Source organism: Dendrobates tinctorius, unplaced genomic scaffold (genome assembly GCF_039654945.1).
Source record: "Dendrobates tinctorius isolate UK_male_01 unplaced genomic scaffold, ASM3965494v1 ptg000026l, whole genome shotgun sequence".
NCBI classification, from domain to species: Eukaryota; Metazoa; Chordata; class Amphibia; order Anura; family Dendrobatidae; genus Dendrobates; species Dendrobates tinctorius.
This window is the reverse complement of record NW_027361694.1, coordinates 9,763,349-9,781,683: the sequence shown is the minus strand read 5'-3', so window position 1 is coordinate 9,781,683 and position 18,335 is coordinate 9,763,349. Positions and strand designations below refer to the sequence as shown.

Genomic DNA, 18,335 nt, shown 5'->3' with positions numbered 1-18,335 from the left:
AATGTCAGGAAAATCCTAACCGAACAGGTAAACTTTATATGGGGTTAATCAGAACCACTTTATATGATGGCTGCTGTGTACTATTTAACATGACTTTAGATTTGATTGACTGATTCTGTACACAACCACATCCCCAATTATATGAGGGTGTTAACACTTATTCCCTCTCGCAGAGCATGCATGGACACCAGTGAGAGTGGAGATCTGGATACATGCACTGTGTTAGGAAATTACAGAGAAGCCCAGGAGTATGCATCATTTGGCACAACAGAAATGCTGAATTACTCAGTCAACATTTATGATGATGGGAACCTGCTTTCCATTGTAACAAGTGGTGGTAAGTTATCATTATAGTTTTCCTTATTCATAGTGGCATCTTGAGCCTCACAGAGAATCCGTCATCAGGAATTTATTACACATCTCACAGCAGAATAATATAAGGGCAGAAACCACAATTCCAGCCATATATCACTTGCGGGGCTGCAGTTTTGCTAAAATCGTTTCTCCTTCGCCTCTTTGGGAACACACGACCATGGGTTTATGCTGCTGCCACTAGGAGGCTGACACTAAGTAGACACACAAAGATTAGCTCCTCCTCTGCAGTATACACCCACACACTGGCTCCAGCCGAACCAGTTTAAGCTTAGTGTCAGTAGCAGGCACATGTGGTCTCATCTTCAGACCACATCTAAAGGCCCTTTTACATTTAGCGATGCATCGGCGATCCGACCCGGTCAGGATCGCTGGTGCATCGCTAAATGATCGCTAGTGAGCTTTCACACAGAAAGATCTCACAGCGACGCAGCGGCCGATACTCACCTTTCACACACAGCGATCCAGACGTCCTCCCGCCCGCGTCCAGCGTCGCTCGTGTCACACAGCAGGAAGCAGATGACGAGAAATGGAGCCGCCCAATCTCGCGCGATCAGCGATGGACAGCGGGGGAGCCGGTCGGAGGTAAGTATCACACATAGCGATATCGCTAGCAATATCGCTATAACGTCACAAAACCGGTGACGTTTTAGCGATATTGCTAGCGATATCGCTATGTGTAAAACCCCCTTAAGCTTTATTTATTTATTTTTTTTCTTCAACATCTTCTTGGATTATAGGGGCGAGAGATCCCTTAAGGGCTCCGCTCTCCTCAAACCTACAACAATCGGGAATGTGGAGTGTCTTCTCCTCGTAACCCCTCCTGCAACGTTTTCTTTTTCTCCATTCCTGAGATGTTGGGGGCGACGGGTCCCTTCAGGGCACCACTCTCCCCACACCTTCAACAGATGGGCACATGGGAGTGTCTCTTCCATGTATTCCCCTCTGCATCCAGGCTTACATTGCCAGACCACAACCTTGTTCCCCTTAGATGTACAGAGGCTCTTATGGTGTCCGTGCATCCCCCACTGCATTGCCACTGACTGAACAGTGGCGATGAATGGAGGGCGGACGGTCCCTCTCCACCTCCCTATTAATGGGATGGTGGATTGAGGGTTCCCTGCACCGTCTATAAAGTCGCTGACCTGAGGCAGGAGTGCTTCTCACAATCCGGGTCCTGCACTGTGGCCGTCTCCAGACCAGGACTCACACCACCAGTAAGTGTGGGTCCGGGACGGGACTTGTCAGGACTGCGGCACTGGCAGAGGGCTCCGGTGCCAGCGGCGAGGTATTTTGCTCTATGCCCCCTTTCCCCCGAGCATGTCGGCCGGCTCTAAAAATTTAGGCCCTGGCTTGGTCCTTATCCGCGGAAGCTCCAACCCTTCCGGCCCCTGGGCATGACGTTGCGCCGGTGCCCCGCCCACTTTTCTTGAAGTGCTGGCGCCAGCTCCGCCCCCCCCCCCCCCCCTCCTTTGGCGCATCTCGCTCCCGACTTCCCCCTGTTAATCTTGGCGGCCATCTTCCCTCGCCGGCCACAATCATATCAGCGCTGTCACCGCCCTCTTCTCCTTACCATGTCTCTCACACGGCGAGACTTCCTGTTCTTCAGTGGCCATCTTTCCCACCGACAGCGCTCTACACATGCACTTGGGGAGCCACAGCACATGGTGACATTCTCCACGGCTCCTATACCTCCCTCTACAGAGGACCACTCACTTGGGGCCACAGGACCAGGGTAAGGTCTGGACGGTACTATATATACCGTATATACTCGAATATAAGCCGAGATTTTCAGCCCATTTTTTTGGGCTGAAAGTCCCCCTCTCGGCTTATATTCGAGTCATATACACCAGGGGGTCGGAGGGGGGGCGGGGGTGTCAGGTCATACTTACCCGTCCTGACGCTGTCTCTTGAGCCCCCAGCTTCTCTGTGCTCTCTCTTCCTGCCTTCAGCGGTCACGTGGTACCGCTCATTAAAACTCATGAATATGCGCATATTCATGAGTTTTAATGAGCGGTATCACAGACCGCTGAAGGCAGGAAGAGAGAGCGCGGAGAAGCTGGGGGCTCAAGAGACAGCGTCAGGACGGGTAAGTATAGCGATACTCACCTGTCCTGCGTCCATGGCTGCTTGCTGCTGTCTGTCATCTGTCACTGACTTCAGACAGCAGAGGGCACGGTGACGTGGTTAGTGCGCGCTGCGCCCCCTGCAGTCTGAACGTCACTGACCGATGACGTGGCAGATAGCGGTGAGCAGGCATGGACGCAGGACAGGTGAGTATCTCAGGTGCCAGCAGTGACACCAGCACCTGACACCCAGCGACGGAGAGGTGAGTATGTCTTTTTTTTTTTTTTTTTTTTTTTTTACATGCAGCAGCAGCAACGGCAGCACATGGGGGCATAATCTATTAAGCATCTTATGGGGGCATAATCTATGGAGCAGCTTCTGGGGACACCATATGGGGGAATAATCTATGGAGCATTTCCCACCCTAGGCTTATACTCGAGTCAATAAGTTTTCCCAGTTTTTTGTGGCAAAATTAGGGGGGTCGGCTTATACTCGGGTCTGCCTATACTCTAGTATATACGGTATTACCCTTTCTCTGCAATTTACCACTGGGCTCTGCTACTCATTATCCTCTCTATTGGAGAATAGCAGCAGGGACATTCTGAAGTACACCACACCATTTTTGTAAGCGTTTCCGCAGCGTTTGAGCTGGATCAGACGCTGCAGAAAAGCTTAAAAGAAGCTTCCCATTAAATTTCATGCATTTTTGGCTTTTGTGCCAATGCATGCATTTTTAAACGCTCAGAAAACGCTTAGCGGCTAAAAACGCAGCATGCTCATTAATTTCCGCATTGCTCCGCGTTTTTAGCCATTTCCAATGTTCCCAGAAACCGCGCGGAAAAAACGCATAAAACAGGATTTTTTGTTGCTTACCGTAAAATCTGTTTCTCTGAGCCTTCATTGGGGGACACAGAAACCATGGGGGGTGTATGCTGCTGCCACTAGGAGGCTGACACTATGCAAATAAAAAAGTTAGCTCCTCCTCCGCAGTGTACACCCTACCGACAGGAAGTAGGATGCTCAGTTAGTGAGAAAGCAGTAGGAGAAGCAATCTGTAACGAGATAAAAACAGAAAACACAAATCCATACTGTAACAATATTATACAGTAAACGGTGCTGTTCAACTTGGGAGGGTGCTGTGTCCCCCAATGAAGGCTCAGAGAAACAGATTTTACGGTAAGCAACAAAAAATCCTGTTTTCTCTATCGCCTTATTGGGGGACACAGAAACCATGGGACGTCCCAAAGCAGTCCTCAAGGGGAGGGAACAGCAAATAACCCCATCAGGACGAGGGAGTCACCCTCGTCACCTGCAAGGTCACCTGCAAGGTCTTCTTTACCCCGACCGGCACTTGCCGAAGCTAGGCATGGGTTGTGAGAAACCTTATGGACCTGTGGAGGACCAATGACCGTACTGCAGAGGAGCCAGACGAAGGCCCAAAAAGTACCGCCAGGAGGACACGCACTGCCCGGGCAGTGTGCGTCGTACTGAAAAGAACGCAGTCCCTCCTGGGCCGGCAACCCTACTAATGTCGACCAGAATCCGCGAGCAGACGCTGACCTGAAGGCCAGAGGACCTCTATACCTCAAGCCCGAGCTTGATAAGTACCGTTGCTGTGGCCAGGTAGCCTGATGAGAGCACGCCACGAAGGGAAAATTCGAGGCGGATGAAAGAGAGAGAATTTAGAGAGATGTAGAGTGGACCCTTGACCTACAGGAAGTGTACTACAGCTGCTATAGAGTCTGAGGCGCCCTAGGAGTGGTGGAGAGCCTGAAAGGGAAGGCTACCAACTGAAAAGGAAAATGAACCCGTACGCTGCAAAAGCAGATATCTCCAAAGCCCTGAAGAAATCAGGACCTGGATAAGAGCTTCATGGAAAAATCATGCGATTCGCAGGAGGCAAATGCTGAACGAAGAAAAATTTCCACCTGAGAAAAAGGATGGTCTCCATCCTAGATCCCGGAAAGGCACGCTGAGGAAAAAGCGCTGAAGTACGACGAGGTTCAGCCTGAGGAAGGAAAGCGCTTGTCCTTCCGGTGACCTCCCCAATAATTAAGCGATTGGAGCTACCCGGAAGAAACGGGAAGCTGGTGAGGGACTTGTTTGGAGATAATTTCGCTCGTGAGATCGAAAGCCAAATGAACCCCTAGAAGGGAACGATGAGGCGAAAACCCATGTTTCCATGCAAGTGGAATTCTTTGGACAGTGAGGACGATCAAATCTTCTGACTGGTCCCCAGCAAGAATGCTTTGATGAGCAAGCTAGGCCACGTGTCTATAGAACTTTGCAACACAAGTGGAGACTAAGACAGGATACTATAAAGCGGCGGATGGTTTCAAGGTTGACCTTGCCAACTACTGTGAGAATTTGCCGTGGAATCTCTGAGGGATGCACTTCTGGGACAGGAAGGACCGTAGTAGTGGGAGACTTGGAACCGTAGGGTTCGTAGTTGCAGAAGTAGAGATATACTAAGGCGCCCTCTTGCTTGGAAACGGCTGAAGGCCGTTCTGTGAAAAAAAAGACGAGGCCTGAGAACAGGCCACTGAGAACCTGCGAAAGAGCCAAACACTGAAAACGTACTGAATAGAACCAGGGGATAATCTGGATCTCATCGCCGCGATGTAGGCTCAGGATAGACCACTGATTGCTCCACTAAGGAGGTAGAACGGAGACTACTGGATGACTGAGATGCAAAGGGAGATAAAACCAGCACCCCGGGATGAGTGTGGATATGGACAAAAATAGTGTAGTTGGACTTAGAAAAGTGATTAGTCGAGTAAGGAAAGTTGGCTCTAGGTAGATCAAATAGACACCAGAAGACAACTAGGCTGACGAAAGGCAGGTCAATTTGTATGACGATGTAAACGACCGAAACCATCCTGGACCCTCTGGAGCAGGGAAGGGATTACGGTGTGTAGACCTGCTAGCCTAAGTCTAAGACAAAACGCGCCTGAGGAGAACAGTGAAAAGATACAATACTAGCCGAAGGAAGCAACGCGTTATCACCAGACTCATTCTTGGATCCAGGACTGGAACAGCTTTTTACCCCGGTCGATGCTTGCGTAGAGTTATATCCCACTCCTGTGAGGTGGGATACTTTTTCCCGGTCACGGTCAGAAGACCCATGTCTGAGCTGCTGAAGGCTTTACTCAGCGTCTGTAAGAAAGAATAGGTGAGTTTCGACAGATAAGGAGCGTATGGTAGTTTTGTTGCTCGAAGTCCTCTAAAGCAGGCTAGAACTTATAAACTACTATTTGCCAAACATTAAAGATAGGCGGACTACACCGGCTGTAAAGATAGCTTCTGGCAAAAACTCCTGTGGTGCAACTCACACTTAGGGTACAGAACATGCCGCAGTAAAACTGCGACCATCAGTACCTGATCCGAGAGAGTCTGACCCACCTGAAGGTGGAGTATCCAGATATGTTGCTACCAAGATCCGCACTGTGGGACAGAGATCCGTTCTGTTTGGACATGGTAGTGGTTACGTTCAACTGTTAAACCACAGATGTTATTGACAATGAACTATGTAGCCGAGAGGTGTCTTTGACTCACCTGAAAGTGACTTGTAACCGCGGCTGTAGCCTGCTATGAGCAATAAATGCCGGCACCTCACCTCAAGTGGCTTTTAGACGGGAGCTTAGGTAAAGGTTGCAAAAAAAGACCGTGAGGAACGTGAGAGAGGACGCTTCTGACTCACCAGAAAACGGGACAGTATAGCCGGATCGGTATAGTTGATGGCCTCGGGTACGTTTGAGTTACCAGAGAGACTGCGTGTATTGACTAAACATGTCTGATAGAGGACTATTCAAGTGCTCAATAAGGGATAGAGTACTGCTGCAATAGAACACGAAGAACCTGAAGGCGAGAGTGTCTGACTCACCTGAATACGGTACAGAACACCAGTACCACTGAAGCAGTCAACCCCAGACGCATCTCCACAGTAATACAACCGTTTGAACTACTGTACCTGGTAGGTGATGCCGCAGCGGGATATCGGCTCCTGCTTACTCACGCCCGCCGCGTCTGAAGCCTGGATAGCGGATATAGCCTAGCTGCCGGGGCAGTCTAGGCCTAGATACCTGACGACATTAGGCAGAATAACGGCTTATGTGTTGCGGTCTAGGCCGGAATACCTGATGGCATTAGGCCGAATAACTGCTTCTGGCTGCGGTCTAGGTCTGAAAACCTGGCGGCATTAGGCAGAATAACGGCTTCTGTGATGCGGTCTAGGTCTGGGTACCTGACGGCATTAGGCAGAATAACGGCTTCTGTGATGCGGTCTGGGTACCTGACGGCATTAGGCAGAATAACGGCTTCTGTGATTCAGTCTAGGTCTGGGTACCTGACGGCATTAGGCAGAATAATGGCTTCTGTATTGCGGTATAGAACTGGGTACCTGACGACATTAGGCAGAATAAAGGCTTCTGTGTTGCGGTCTAGGTCTGGATACCTGACGACATTAGGCAGAATAATGGCTTCACGCGTAGTAAGCCGTGCCACGAAGTCTGTAGTAAAGTAGATTCTGACCAGTCAATTCTTATGACTGTAGAACAGTAGGCCTGGGATCAGAAAGAGACTAAACACTACTCTCTGTTGTGCGCCACGGTTCCAACTTCTGGAACAGTGAGTTGTGGTCAGCTTCTCTATCCACTGAGCCACAGCAGACAATTGCCGGATAACACGGACTTCGATTCAGCTAGAAGTCCGGCCCAAATACTGGAGACGTGAAGAGAAAGAAGCAGCACCCTGTTCTGCTTATAGCAGTATGAATCCAGCGTCCGAAGGGGGCTGCAGAAAATTGAAGGGAGAGTGCCTGTGAGCCGTAGATATGGAGTTGCTATGACAGGACCCCAACGTCTTTATGTGAAGCAATGGCTGAGACTTGCTCTGCTGAAAATCAGGGCACCAATCCGTAATGGCCGAAAAACACAACAACCGTGTGACAAAATCAGATCTCCGAAATACTGATGCACTAGAAACTGCGCGGCAGAAGATTACAATTATGCCAGTAATTTGAGTACTATTACGTCAGTGACTGTACAGCTCTAGAGTACAGTTACTTCAGAGACCGTACGGCTCCAGAAAAACCTTCAAGTTAGTGACTGTACGGCTCCAGAGACTGTACGACCGGGTCAACTGGGGGCTCCTGGACGGTGGGAGAGGGGAGGAATAGGAGGAGAACGAAGTGGCCTAGAGTTAGACATGAGAACAATCCCACTAAGCGCTGCCAGAAGGTTAGGGGACAGGAGAGCAGAGGAGGGGGGGGGGGATCAGTCTGCAGTGCAGCTACTTGCAGCAGATGTCCTGTATGAGACTGCATGGCTGTAGAGAGAGACAGGCAGGTCCCATAGCTGGATGCGGCTCCACTGTACCACAGCCGGAAAATGGCGTCTGTCAGAATACGCAGGGCAGAACGTGCGCGCTGTGAGGGTGGCCAGAGACCGGGAAGCCCACTCTCAGCTAAACGCTGGGCCCGGAGGAGCAATATGGCGGCGGCTCCCGTCCACAGTCTGAGGATAGCGGGCGGAGCCTGACGCCACACAGGAAGAGGCGAGAGGAGAAACGGGCGGGAAAAAGCCCGCCCGAAGCCGAGAGGAAGGGGGGGCGGAGTCAGCGCTTCCACTAGGCCCAAAATGAAGCCGGGACCTAGATTACAGCCGGCGGCCGCCGGAGCGGGAGACCGCGGAGGACATACAATAGTGCCAAACGGGTCCCCACAGTGGCGCCAGGGTGCTAAAAGTGGCGCAAACAAAGTGCCATGACGCCGCTTAAACAGGCTGTACGGGGCACAAAGAACAGGAAGCCTCTGTGTGCCTAAACCCCCTCTCTTCCCCAAAGGATCTGCAAGGCAGTGCTGAGGCCCCTGAAACCAGTCGGAAGGGTATGAACTGCGCCAGCCGCCCAAACTACTATCTCTTTGAATAAAGGGTTGGTTTTTTTTTTTTTTTTTTTTCTTTCTCCTTCTTATCCCGTTTTCTTCACCTCTTCAGTGACTGGGGAGAAAAGAGGGAAAGTACCTCCTCAATCACGAAAATCGGACGTCCAGAATCCATGTTGCGGGACGTCCGTGTCTCCTCGACCGACAGGCTCTGGTGGGCGAGTGGGTGGGAGACGTAGGCAGGACCAGGTATTCTTTCTCTTGTGGGATCACCTAAACACGCGCCTGTGTTAGGGATCTTGGGGTCCTGCCGTCCAGACATATGAGGATACGGGGTGGCAGTACACGCCGTACTCATAGTCTCTGTGTGGGAGTACAGTAGTGACTGTTCACACTGTATCCCTCCGGGAACCTGAAAGAAAACGACGCACATTGAGGTAGATAAGGGTCTAGTAAAAGACCCGTGTCCACCTCCTACTGACACTAAGCTAAACTGGGCATCCTACTTCCTGTCGGTAGGGTGTACACTGCGGAGGAGGAGCTAACTTTTTTATTTGCATAGTGTCAGCCTCCTAGTGGCAGCAGCATACACCCCCCATGGTTTCTGTGTCCCCCAATAAGGCGATAGAGAAAAAGAGTTTTCTTAATTTTCATGACTATGAAAATTGCAGATTCACTCTGAAGGCATCAAAACTATGAATTAACACACGTGGAATTATATAATTAACAAAAAAGTGTGAAACAACTGAAAATATGTCTTATGTTCTAGGTTCTTCAAAGTAGCCACCTTTTGCTTTGATTACTACTTGATGACCTTCACCGGAAATGGTCTCCCAACAGTCTTGAAGGAGTTCCCAGAGATGTTTAGCACTTGTTGGCCCTTTTGCCTTCACTCTGCGGTCCAGCTCACCCCAAACCATCTCGTTTGGGTTCAGGTCTGGTGACTGTGGAGGCCAGGTCATCTGGCGTAGCACCCCATCACTCTCCTTCTTGTTTCTGCTCTGGCACCTCAGGGGCTCTGCCAATATGACATGGCACCCTCAAACCAGTCCAGCAAAATTTTAAAGGCAATCTGTCACCCTTCTTTTGGACTATGAGCTGCCGACAGCGATATAACACTTTTATGTTTCATAAGGGTCTTTTACTGACCGAAATGTCACGTATGATATACAGTATCTATTAGGACCACTGTAATGTTTTTTTTTCACCGTATTCACTGTAGAATGCCAGATTTTTCTTAGCTTTTAAATCTTTGGGACCCAGCCACACCCATCTTCATGGAAGAATTGTGTCCCAAAAATAACTTGGAAATGAGTCCAAGTGAATCAAATATGCACAAAAGCAAAGGAGTTGAGGTGCAGAAAAATGACGGCAGGTGTTGTGACTGAGAGTCAAAATGTGAAATATTTGGCTGTAACAGAATTCGATGTTTGAAGGGCTGGAGAGCGGTACAATAATGATTCTTGGCAGGCAACAGTGAAGCATGGTGGAGGTTCTTTGCAAGTGTGTGGCTGCATTTCAGCAGATTTTGGATGTGTGCACACGCTGCGGATTCTGCTGCGGATTTGGTCTTGCGGATCCGCAGCAATTTGTGCTGCGGTGTACAGTACCATTAAAAGCAATTTAAAATGAAAACCGCAGTGCCCACGGTGCGGAATTTTCTGCGCGGATTTGCTGCGGTTTTAAATCCGCAGCATGTCACTTCTTTGTGCGGATTCCGCAGTGGTTTGGCACCTGCTCCATGACAGGTGTCAAACCGCAGGCAAATCCGCAGATCATCCATCCTGCAAGATCAGGCGCCTGGTTAGCAACAAATTTCTTCTGCAGCTGAACAACAAAAACATACAACCAATATCATTACGGACTGTCTTGAGTTTAAAAGAACAATGAGTCCTGGAAGTGATGATATGGTCCCCTTAGAGCCCTGATTTCAGTATTATCAAGTTTATTTATGTAATCCTATACAATCAGAAGAATATGGGCAAGTATACATATGCAGAAGATCTGTGCTTAGTTATCCAAGATGTTTGGAACAACCACCCAGCAGAGTTCTTCCAAAAACTGTGCGTTCCTGGAAGTTATGATGCCGTATTGAAGACAAAGGGTGGTCACACCAAATATTGATTTGATTAGAATTTCACTTTAGTTCATTCACTTGACATTTTTATCGTTAAAAATAAACTTTTAACACGTCCACATTTGAAAGCATTCCTACGGTGCAGTATTTTTTCCACACATGCTTAAATGTCCACAGTACTGTGTGTATGTATTGTAGAATTTCACTCTCTCTGGTAGGTGCTAGGCATTAGGCCTTGGGTAGCCTACACACGGGCAATGCAGTTTTGATCCAAACACGTGCAGTTTGTATTACTTTCTACAGCACTAAAATAAACTCCTAAACATAAATCTTTAGCCTTGTCCAGATGCTAACTAAACAGAACAGACCCTGGATACTCATTCACGATGGAACTTAGCCCCAGCTTAGTCCAACAAAACAGCTATTGTCCATCGTAACCACTGAGGGTGGTTTCACATTAGCGCTTTTTAAGCGCACGCACGGCCGGGGGTAGCTCCGCCCCCGAGCCGGCTCTCTGCCCGGCGTGCCCGCCCCTTGCTTGTAGCGCCGCCTCCTAGCGGACAGCGGCACCTGCGATCGGCGCACCCTATCTTTAGCATAGGGTGCGCAGATCGTGCGCAGGCCGTGCGCTAGTTGCGCTTTGACATGCGCTGCACACTTTTGACGGTGCGCCGTGCGCGCCAAAATCCGAAAAGTTCGATTTTGGCGTGCACGGCGCACCGTCAAAAGTGCGCAGCGCAGGTCAAAGCGCAACTAGCGCACGGCCTGCGCACGATCTGCGCACCCTATGCTAAAGATAGGGTGCGCCGATCGCAGGCGCCGCTGTCCGCTAGGAGGCGGCGCTACAAGCAAGGGGCGGGCACGCCGGGCAGAGAGCCGGCTCGGGGGCGGAGCTACCCCCGGCCGTGCGTGCGCTTAAAAAGCGCTAATGTGAAACCAGCCTGATACTTGTAGTTCTCTGCACACGGCATGTGCAGATTCTTCAGAGAGGGATTCTGGCTTTCCTACACTTTTCAGCTCCAAGACACAGAGTCAGGTGCATATGGTCTCATAAACCAGTTCATCCATTTGCTTCTAATACATCCAGCAGACTGACTCCTCAGTCATTCCATTCAGAGAGACCCGGCGCGTCTTTCTCAGCTACAGCTCACATCTTGGCTGCTCTCACAATGAATCTGCTTCCTGCTCCTTAGAGAAACCATGCAGGTGCTTCTAATTAAACACTGCAGAACTGGAATTTAACCCTGTCCTTCCTAGCTATGCTATAGTGTATATGCAATTAATTTCTATATTTATGCATGTGCGTCTGTGTATATATTTATGTACAGTTCATATTGGTGCATCCTGGTAGTGTTTTTTTTTTTTTTTTACATGGACCACAATTTTGAAGCTTGTTGATGAATGTGTGTCTGTGTATTACAGGTGCTCATGGAACACACGTGGCCAGTATTGCTGCAGGATATTTTCCTGATGAACCCGAAAGAAATGGCGTTGCTCCTGGAGCTCAGATTCTAGCAATAAAGATTGGTGACACAAGACTGAGCACAATGGAGACAGGCACAGGGCTTATAAGAGCGGTATGGATTCTTTTCTGTCAAAGCTAATGTTGGAACAATGTCTTTATTGGTTACAGTAATGTACCTGGAAGAACCCATGTATCAAAAAGGTCTCCTTGTAGCCTCTGACAGGATGCCTTGGTTTGCTTGGCGGCTTTGGAAGTTGATTTTAAAGAGTACACAATGTAGTTGGACTCTGACTGTATTCCCTACCACGTTCTACCTGCCTCTGTTTTACTGATGGCTCACTGGCCTCTGAAACAAAGCGATAATCAAAAATGATTTTTTTTTTCCTTCTTTAAATCAGGTTTTTGTTACATGCGTGTGTGTTTTTTTTTTTTTTTATTATTATTATTATTAATCATGTTATTCAAAATCCTAACAGTGTGAACATCACACGCTGTCCGGATTCTCCAGTGTTACGGGCAAGTGTGGGCGGCAATGTGATTTGCCTACATGAGGGCAAGTGCTGAATATATGTTTTCAGCCTCACTTATTGCAAGTGAATTGGGGGAGGCCGAGCACGTATAGTTGGAATGCGGCCGAAAGTATGAAAATTGCATACTCGCAGTTTGTATGACTGTCCACTCTCACTGGCAACATGCTGTCAGAATTCAGAGGTATGAAAATCAATAAATTAGTAATCTTGCAATTTTCCCTTCACCCATGACAGCACCACCTGAGAGAGGGATCCGCCCCGCCAGGACAGGAACCTACTGAGACATAAGGGGCGGCACCTCTCCCCTGCTTCAGTTGGGTTCCTGTCCTGGAAGGAACCCCACTGTCGGTGGTGTCTGTCATGGGCAAAGAAAAGGAAAGGAACCCAGCCCCAGCGCGGGAAGAATAGGTGTCTCACCTGTAGCGTCGGGTGCTGGACGCGCAGTCCCCGGGCCCTCCGGGGTTCCGGGTTCGTGCGGGCGCTGGTGCGATCCCCTGGGTCTGCGGGAAGCCCCCACCGCGCCGCCCTCCCCTCGCGCACACCGCATCTCTATCCCCATGGCAGGGGAGAGACACTGGCTTCTTCCGGCCGCTGACGTCAGCGGCGCGTTGGATCCTGGGTGCGCCGGCTGACGTCAGAAAAAGGTGACTGTGTAATGGCGTCTTGTGCGACGCCGGCCGGCTTTCTGAAGCGGTCGGCCGGCGGTCGCAGGGGGGAGGGGAGAGACACGCTCACCTGGGCGGAGGCGCGTCATTTAAAAAGAGGAGGCAGCAGCAAACAGGCGGTGCAACATGGAGTCAGATCAGGAACGTTCAGTGTCCCTGCCTCCCTCTCAGCCCTCTGGCAGAAAGCATGGAAGCCATTCAAGCAGCAGTTGCCCCAGCCGCAGGTCGGGGGACTCCTCAAGATCCAAAGAGCGCAGGTCACGTGCTCTGACGTAGCCTCAAAGTCCGGTACCCTTGATTTCGGGTGGTGAGTGATCTTCGTGAATGTTAGCATTATGTTAATAGGGGCTTCTGTTGTATGCTTCACCCTGTAGGAAAGGCCCAGAAAAGCGGGAAGCAAGAAGAACAATAGGGATTGTGGTATATGTAAATCTCCACTAGCAAGAGATTGGCAAAAAGATCTCTGTGCTTCGTGCATTCAGCAGACTATGGCGGAGGAAGCACCTAGTTTCGCAGCCAATCTAATATCTGCCCTAAGGTCAGAAATGGAAGGCTCGATTTAAGTCCCTATTGAAAAAAGGGAAAAAAAGTAGGAAGGATCCCCCTAGTTCCCCCTCGGATTCTGCGTCAATGTCATCTCAGGCGGAAAAATCATCCTCAGACAGTGACATGGGGGGTAAACCATGTTTCCCCGTAGAAGACAGACGCCCTCCTAAAGGCCATTAGAACTACAATGGGCTTACAGGAAGAAAAGGCGGCTAAAACCCTAGAGGACGTCATGTTTGGGGGGCTTCAGGAGAGGAAAAAATGAACCTTTCCAGTAAACGAGAAAATCCAGGCACTTATTGAGAGTGGAAAAAGCCCGAAAAATCGGGGGCCCTTCCATCCACCTCCAAGAGACGATATCCCTTTGATCATAAGGATGCGGAGATATGGGATAAAATCCCCAAAATAGATGCAGCAGTGTCCAGGTCCCCCAAAAGGTCGGCCCTGCCCCTGGAAGACGCAGGGGTTCTTAGAGACCCGCTAGACAAGAAAGCGGACTCATATTTGAGGCACGCATGGGAAGCGACAGCAGGAGGACTAAAACCGGCGATAGCGGGCACTTGCACGGCACGCTCCCTCATGATCTGGCTGCAGCAGTTAGAAGAAAAGCTGGCTTCAAGGGTCCCAAGAGAGAAAATCTTATCAGATATGTATCTCTTGCACGGGGCAGCAGCTTTTTTGGCCGATACCTCGGCGGACTCTATGCGGATGACAGCCAGGGCAGCGTCACTATCAAATGCTGCTAGACGCGCGTTATGGCTTAAGGGCTGTCCGGGTGACCTTCAGTCCAAGGCCAAATTATGCTCTTTCCCCTGCGCTGGTCGATTCTTGTTCGGCAAGAACTTGGACGATATTCTGGAGAAAGCAGGCGATAAGAAAAAAGGCTTCCCCAGATTCCCTATGGATCAGAGGAGACAGCCCTTTCGGAGGGGGAGATTCAATAGGGGGCGTCCTCCCGCTGACAGGAGAAGATGGGAGGATAAGAGAAAAAAAGAATCGGGGTTTATGTTTGCTGGAGGCACATCCACCTCAAAAGAAGACGCCACAGTGACGCCAGTATTCCAGTGGGGGGGAGATTGGCACACTTTTTCCAGGCTTGGGAAAAGATCTCCTCCAATGCCTGGATCCTGACCATCCTAACAGAAGGCCTGAAAATCCCCTTTATTTGTCAGCCAAAACCCGTGGTTGTCATCACACCCATCAGGAAGGTGACCGAAGAGCAGGTGGCCTTAGAAACAGAGATCCTGAGCCTGATAGACAAGCGGGTACTCTCCGAGGTACCACGCATACAGGAAGGAAAGGGGCTATTCACCCCTTTTTCTGATAAAAAAAAAAAAAAAGCCAGATCAAACATTCAGGACAATCATATATCTCAAACGGCTCAATCTATGGATAAGGAACCCGACCTTCAAGATGGAATCAGTAACTACGGCGGTGAAGCTGCTACATCAAGATTGCTTCATGTCCGTAGTCGATTTAAAGGATGCGTATTATCACATCCCTATCCACCCAGATTACCAGAAATACTTGAGGGTAGCACTTTATATTCAAGGCATACTAAGGCACTTTCAGTTCAGGGCTCTTCCGTTTGGCATATCTATAGCCCCGAGAGTTTTCACCAAGGTCATAGCGGAAGTGACAGCCTTTCTCCGGATTCACGATACGGTCATAATACCATACCTGGACGATTTTCTTATAGTGGGCAGCCTAGAGGACCACTGTACAGCGCAGTTGACCTGGGTGATCAACACCTTGCAGGAATTAGGGTGGATAGTCAATTTCAAAAAATCAAAATGGCAACCCCTAAAAAAACAGACCTTCCTAGGATTTATACTAGACTCAGAAAGGCAAGAGTGTCTGCTCCCAGAGTCCAAAATAGAAAAGGTGCAAAATCTGGCCTTGACGGGCCGAAATCAACCACGTATGACATTAAGAAGAGCAATGTCCCTGCTAGGTACCCTAACATCCTGTATTCCGGCGGTCAGGTGGGCTCAGTTTCACACCCGGCAACTCCAGGGGGAGATACTAACAGCACAAAGATCGCTAAGAAGGCGTTTAGAAGGAAAGCTGGAGCTTTCCTTAAAAACCAGAGACTCTCTCAACTGGTGGCTGGACGAGACAAATCTGACCTTGGGAATACCGTTGGACAGACAGACGCCAGATATAATCTTAACAGATGCAAGCTCCTCGGGGTGGGGGGCACACCTAAGGGGCATCATAGGTCAAGGTTCCTGGACGCGTCAAGAAAGGGAAGCATCCTCCAACCTGAGAGAACTGTGGGCAGTGAGCAAGGCCCTAAGTCACTTCATTCCGCTACTCCAGGGTCGAAATGATGTACGCATCATGTCAGACAACAAGGTAGCAGTGGCATACATCAACCTCCAAGGAGGGACAAGATCACACTCCTTAATGGGAGCGGCGACGGACATTCTGAGCAGAGCAGAGGAACACCTACACTCCTTGACAGCCTTACATATAAAAGGGGCAGAAAACATAGAGGCAGATTTCCTGAGTCGCAATACCCTGAAGCAGGGGGAATGGGCGCTAAACCGGTCCATTTTTCAAAAAATAACTCCGCTTTGGGGGAAACCGGTGATAGACCTCTTTGCCAACAAGCACAACAGGCAAACAGAAAGGTTCTGCTCTCTAAACCCGAGAGAAAAACCATGGGTAGTGGACTCGTTGCACATCCAGTGGAACTTCAGGCTGGCTTATGCGTTTCCCCCCAGTGGCTCTGATCCCAACAGTTGTCAGAAAAATCAGAAACTATCAAGCCAGGGTGATTCTAATAGCTCCATTTTGGCCAAAAAGGCCCTGGTTTGCTCTGCTACGAAGGATGTCCCTCTCCGATCCATGGGTTCTGCCAGAAATCCCGGACCTACTAGCTCAGGGTCCAATATTCCACGCTCAGGTCAAAGGATTCCATCTGATGGCGTGGAATTTGAAAGGTCGCTTTTAACGGATAGAGGGTTCTCCCCCCGGGCTGGTGGCCACCCTGCTAAAGAGTAGGAAACCAGTGACGACTAACATCTACGGCAGAACATGGAATAAGTTCCTGCAGTTCTTAGGTAGGCCGTTAGGGAAAGAACCCCCGATTAATGCCATCCTGGAGTTCTTACAATCGGGGTTGCAGATGGGGTTAGCAGTGAACACACTTAAAGTTCAGGTGTCTGCACTAGGGGCGCTCTACAACTGCAAATTGCTATCAAATAGGTGGGTAGCCAGATTTATTAAATCCTGCCATAGAGCTAGGCCTATCCCAATACCCCGGATAACCCCCTGGGATTTATACCTGGTGCTAGAAGCCCTTACAAAAGATCCGTATGAGCCATTACATCAGCTACCCCTAAAGTTTCTGACCCTAAAAACAATCCTGCTAGTGGCCCTTACATCAGCCCGCAGAATAAGCGACTTACAGGCTCTCTCAGTAAATCCACCTTATACGTAAGTCTTTCAGGATAGGGTAGTTTTAAGAACGGACCCCGCTTATCTGCCCAAAGTAGCATCGGATTTCCATCGGGGTCAGGAAATTGTCCTTCCATCTTTCTGCGAGAACCCAAAAAATCTGGGGGAGGAAAAATTCCATAGTCTGGATGTTAAGAGAGCTCTCGTAGAATACATATGTCACTAGCCAGTGGAGGAGGTCCCAGTCCCTGTTCGTAGCTTTTCAGGGTGCCAGGAAAGGCTATGGGGTTTCAAAAGGGACTATTGCTAGATGGATTAGGGAGGCCATTAGTGTAGCCTACACAGCTAGTGGTATCCCGACGGCATCAAGGCTCATTCCACCAGAGCCGTGGTGACCTCCTGGGCTGAAAAAGCAGAGGTATCGATTGAACAGATTTGTAAGGCCGCTACCTGGGCCTCACCTTCAACCTTCTTTAAGCACTATAGGTTAAATCTATCCTCCTCTGTTGACTTAACCTTCGGTAGAAGGGTGCTGCAAGCGGTGGTCCCTCCCTAAGGTGTTTCGAAGTCTCCAAAAATCTCTCAGGTGGTGCTGTCATGGGTGGCCGGTTTTTCCGGAACCCATGACAGCACCCGTATATTTCCCCCCCCCCATTTTTCACCATATGGGTGTGCACAATTAGTAGGGTGTTTTTTGAGTGTTGTGGTGTTGGATTAAACATGTAACTAACCGGGAAGTCCTCTCAGTGCTCTGTAACCCAACTGAAGCGGGGGAGAGGTGCCGCCCCTTATGTCTCAGTAGGTTCCTGTCCTGGCGGAGCGGATCCCTCTCTCAGGTGGTGCTGTCATGGGTTCCGGAAAAACCGTCTACCGATAAGTAACCATGGTGGTTTTCACACTAGACACTGGGGCTTTCTTAAGCTGGAGTCACACATAGCGACTTACCAGTGATCCCGACAACGATATCAACGTGTCAGGATCGCTGGTAAGTCGCTATGTGATCGCTGGTGAGCTGTCACACAGACAGCTTCACCAGCGATCAGCACGCCGAGGTGAGGAACGAGCCCGGGAGCAGCGGACAAGTGTGCCTGCTGGTCCAGTCCTCCACCAGCAGAGGGCGCGCCTGCATCCCCTGCTGCCTCCTGGTCCCCAGCGTGCGGCAGTGGCGGCAGGTACACACTCCGCGGGCTCCTGGTCCTCAGCGTGAGGCGGCGGCACCTGTAACTCGCTGGTAACTAACGTACACATCGGGTATCCAAGGGACGCGCGTGTACGTTAGTTACCAGCTGATTGCTGGTCTCCCGTCTGTCTCACGCAGCGATGCGTG

General features: G+C 49.9%; 1 protein-coding gene across 3 annotated transcripts in view; it reads left to right on the top strand.

Moving 5' to 3' along the window:
• The window catches only part of TPP2 (tripeptidyl peptidase 2), a 188,680-nt gene that overhangs the window by 20,005 nt on the left and 150,340 nt on the right, over nucleotides 1-18,335 (top strand). For all 3 annotated transcript variants that reach the window (XM_073569496.1, XM_073569495.1, XM_073569497.1), the window contains exons 6-7: nucleotides 174-337; nucleotides 11,820-11,974. In XM_073569496.1, the coding sequence (XP_073425597.1) occupies nucleotides 174-337; nucleotides 11,820-11,974 (319 nt within the window). The remainder of the gene's footprint in view (nucleotides 1-173; nucleotides 338-11,819; nucleotides 11,975-18,335) is intronic.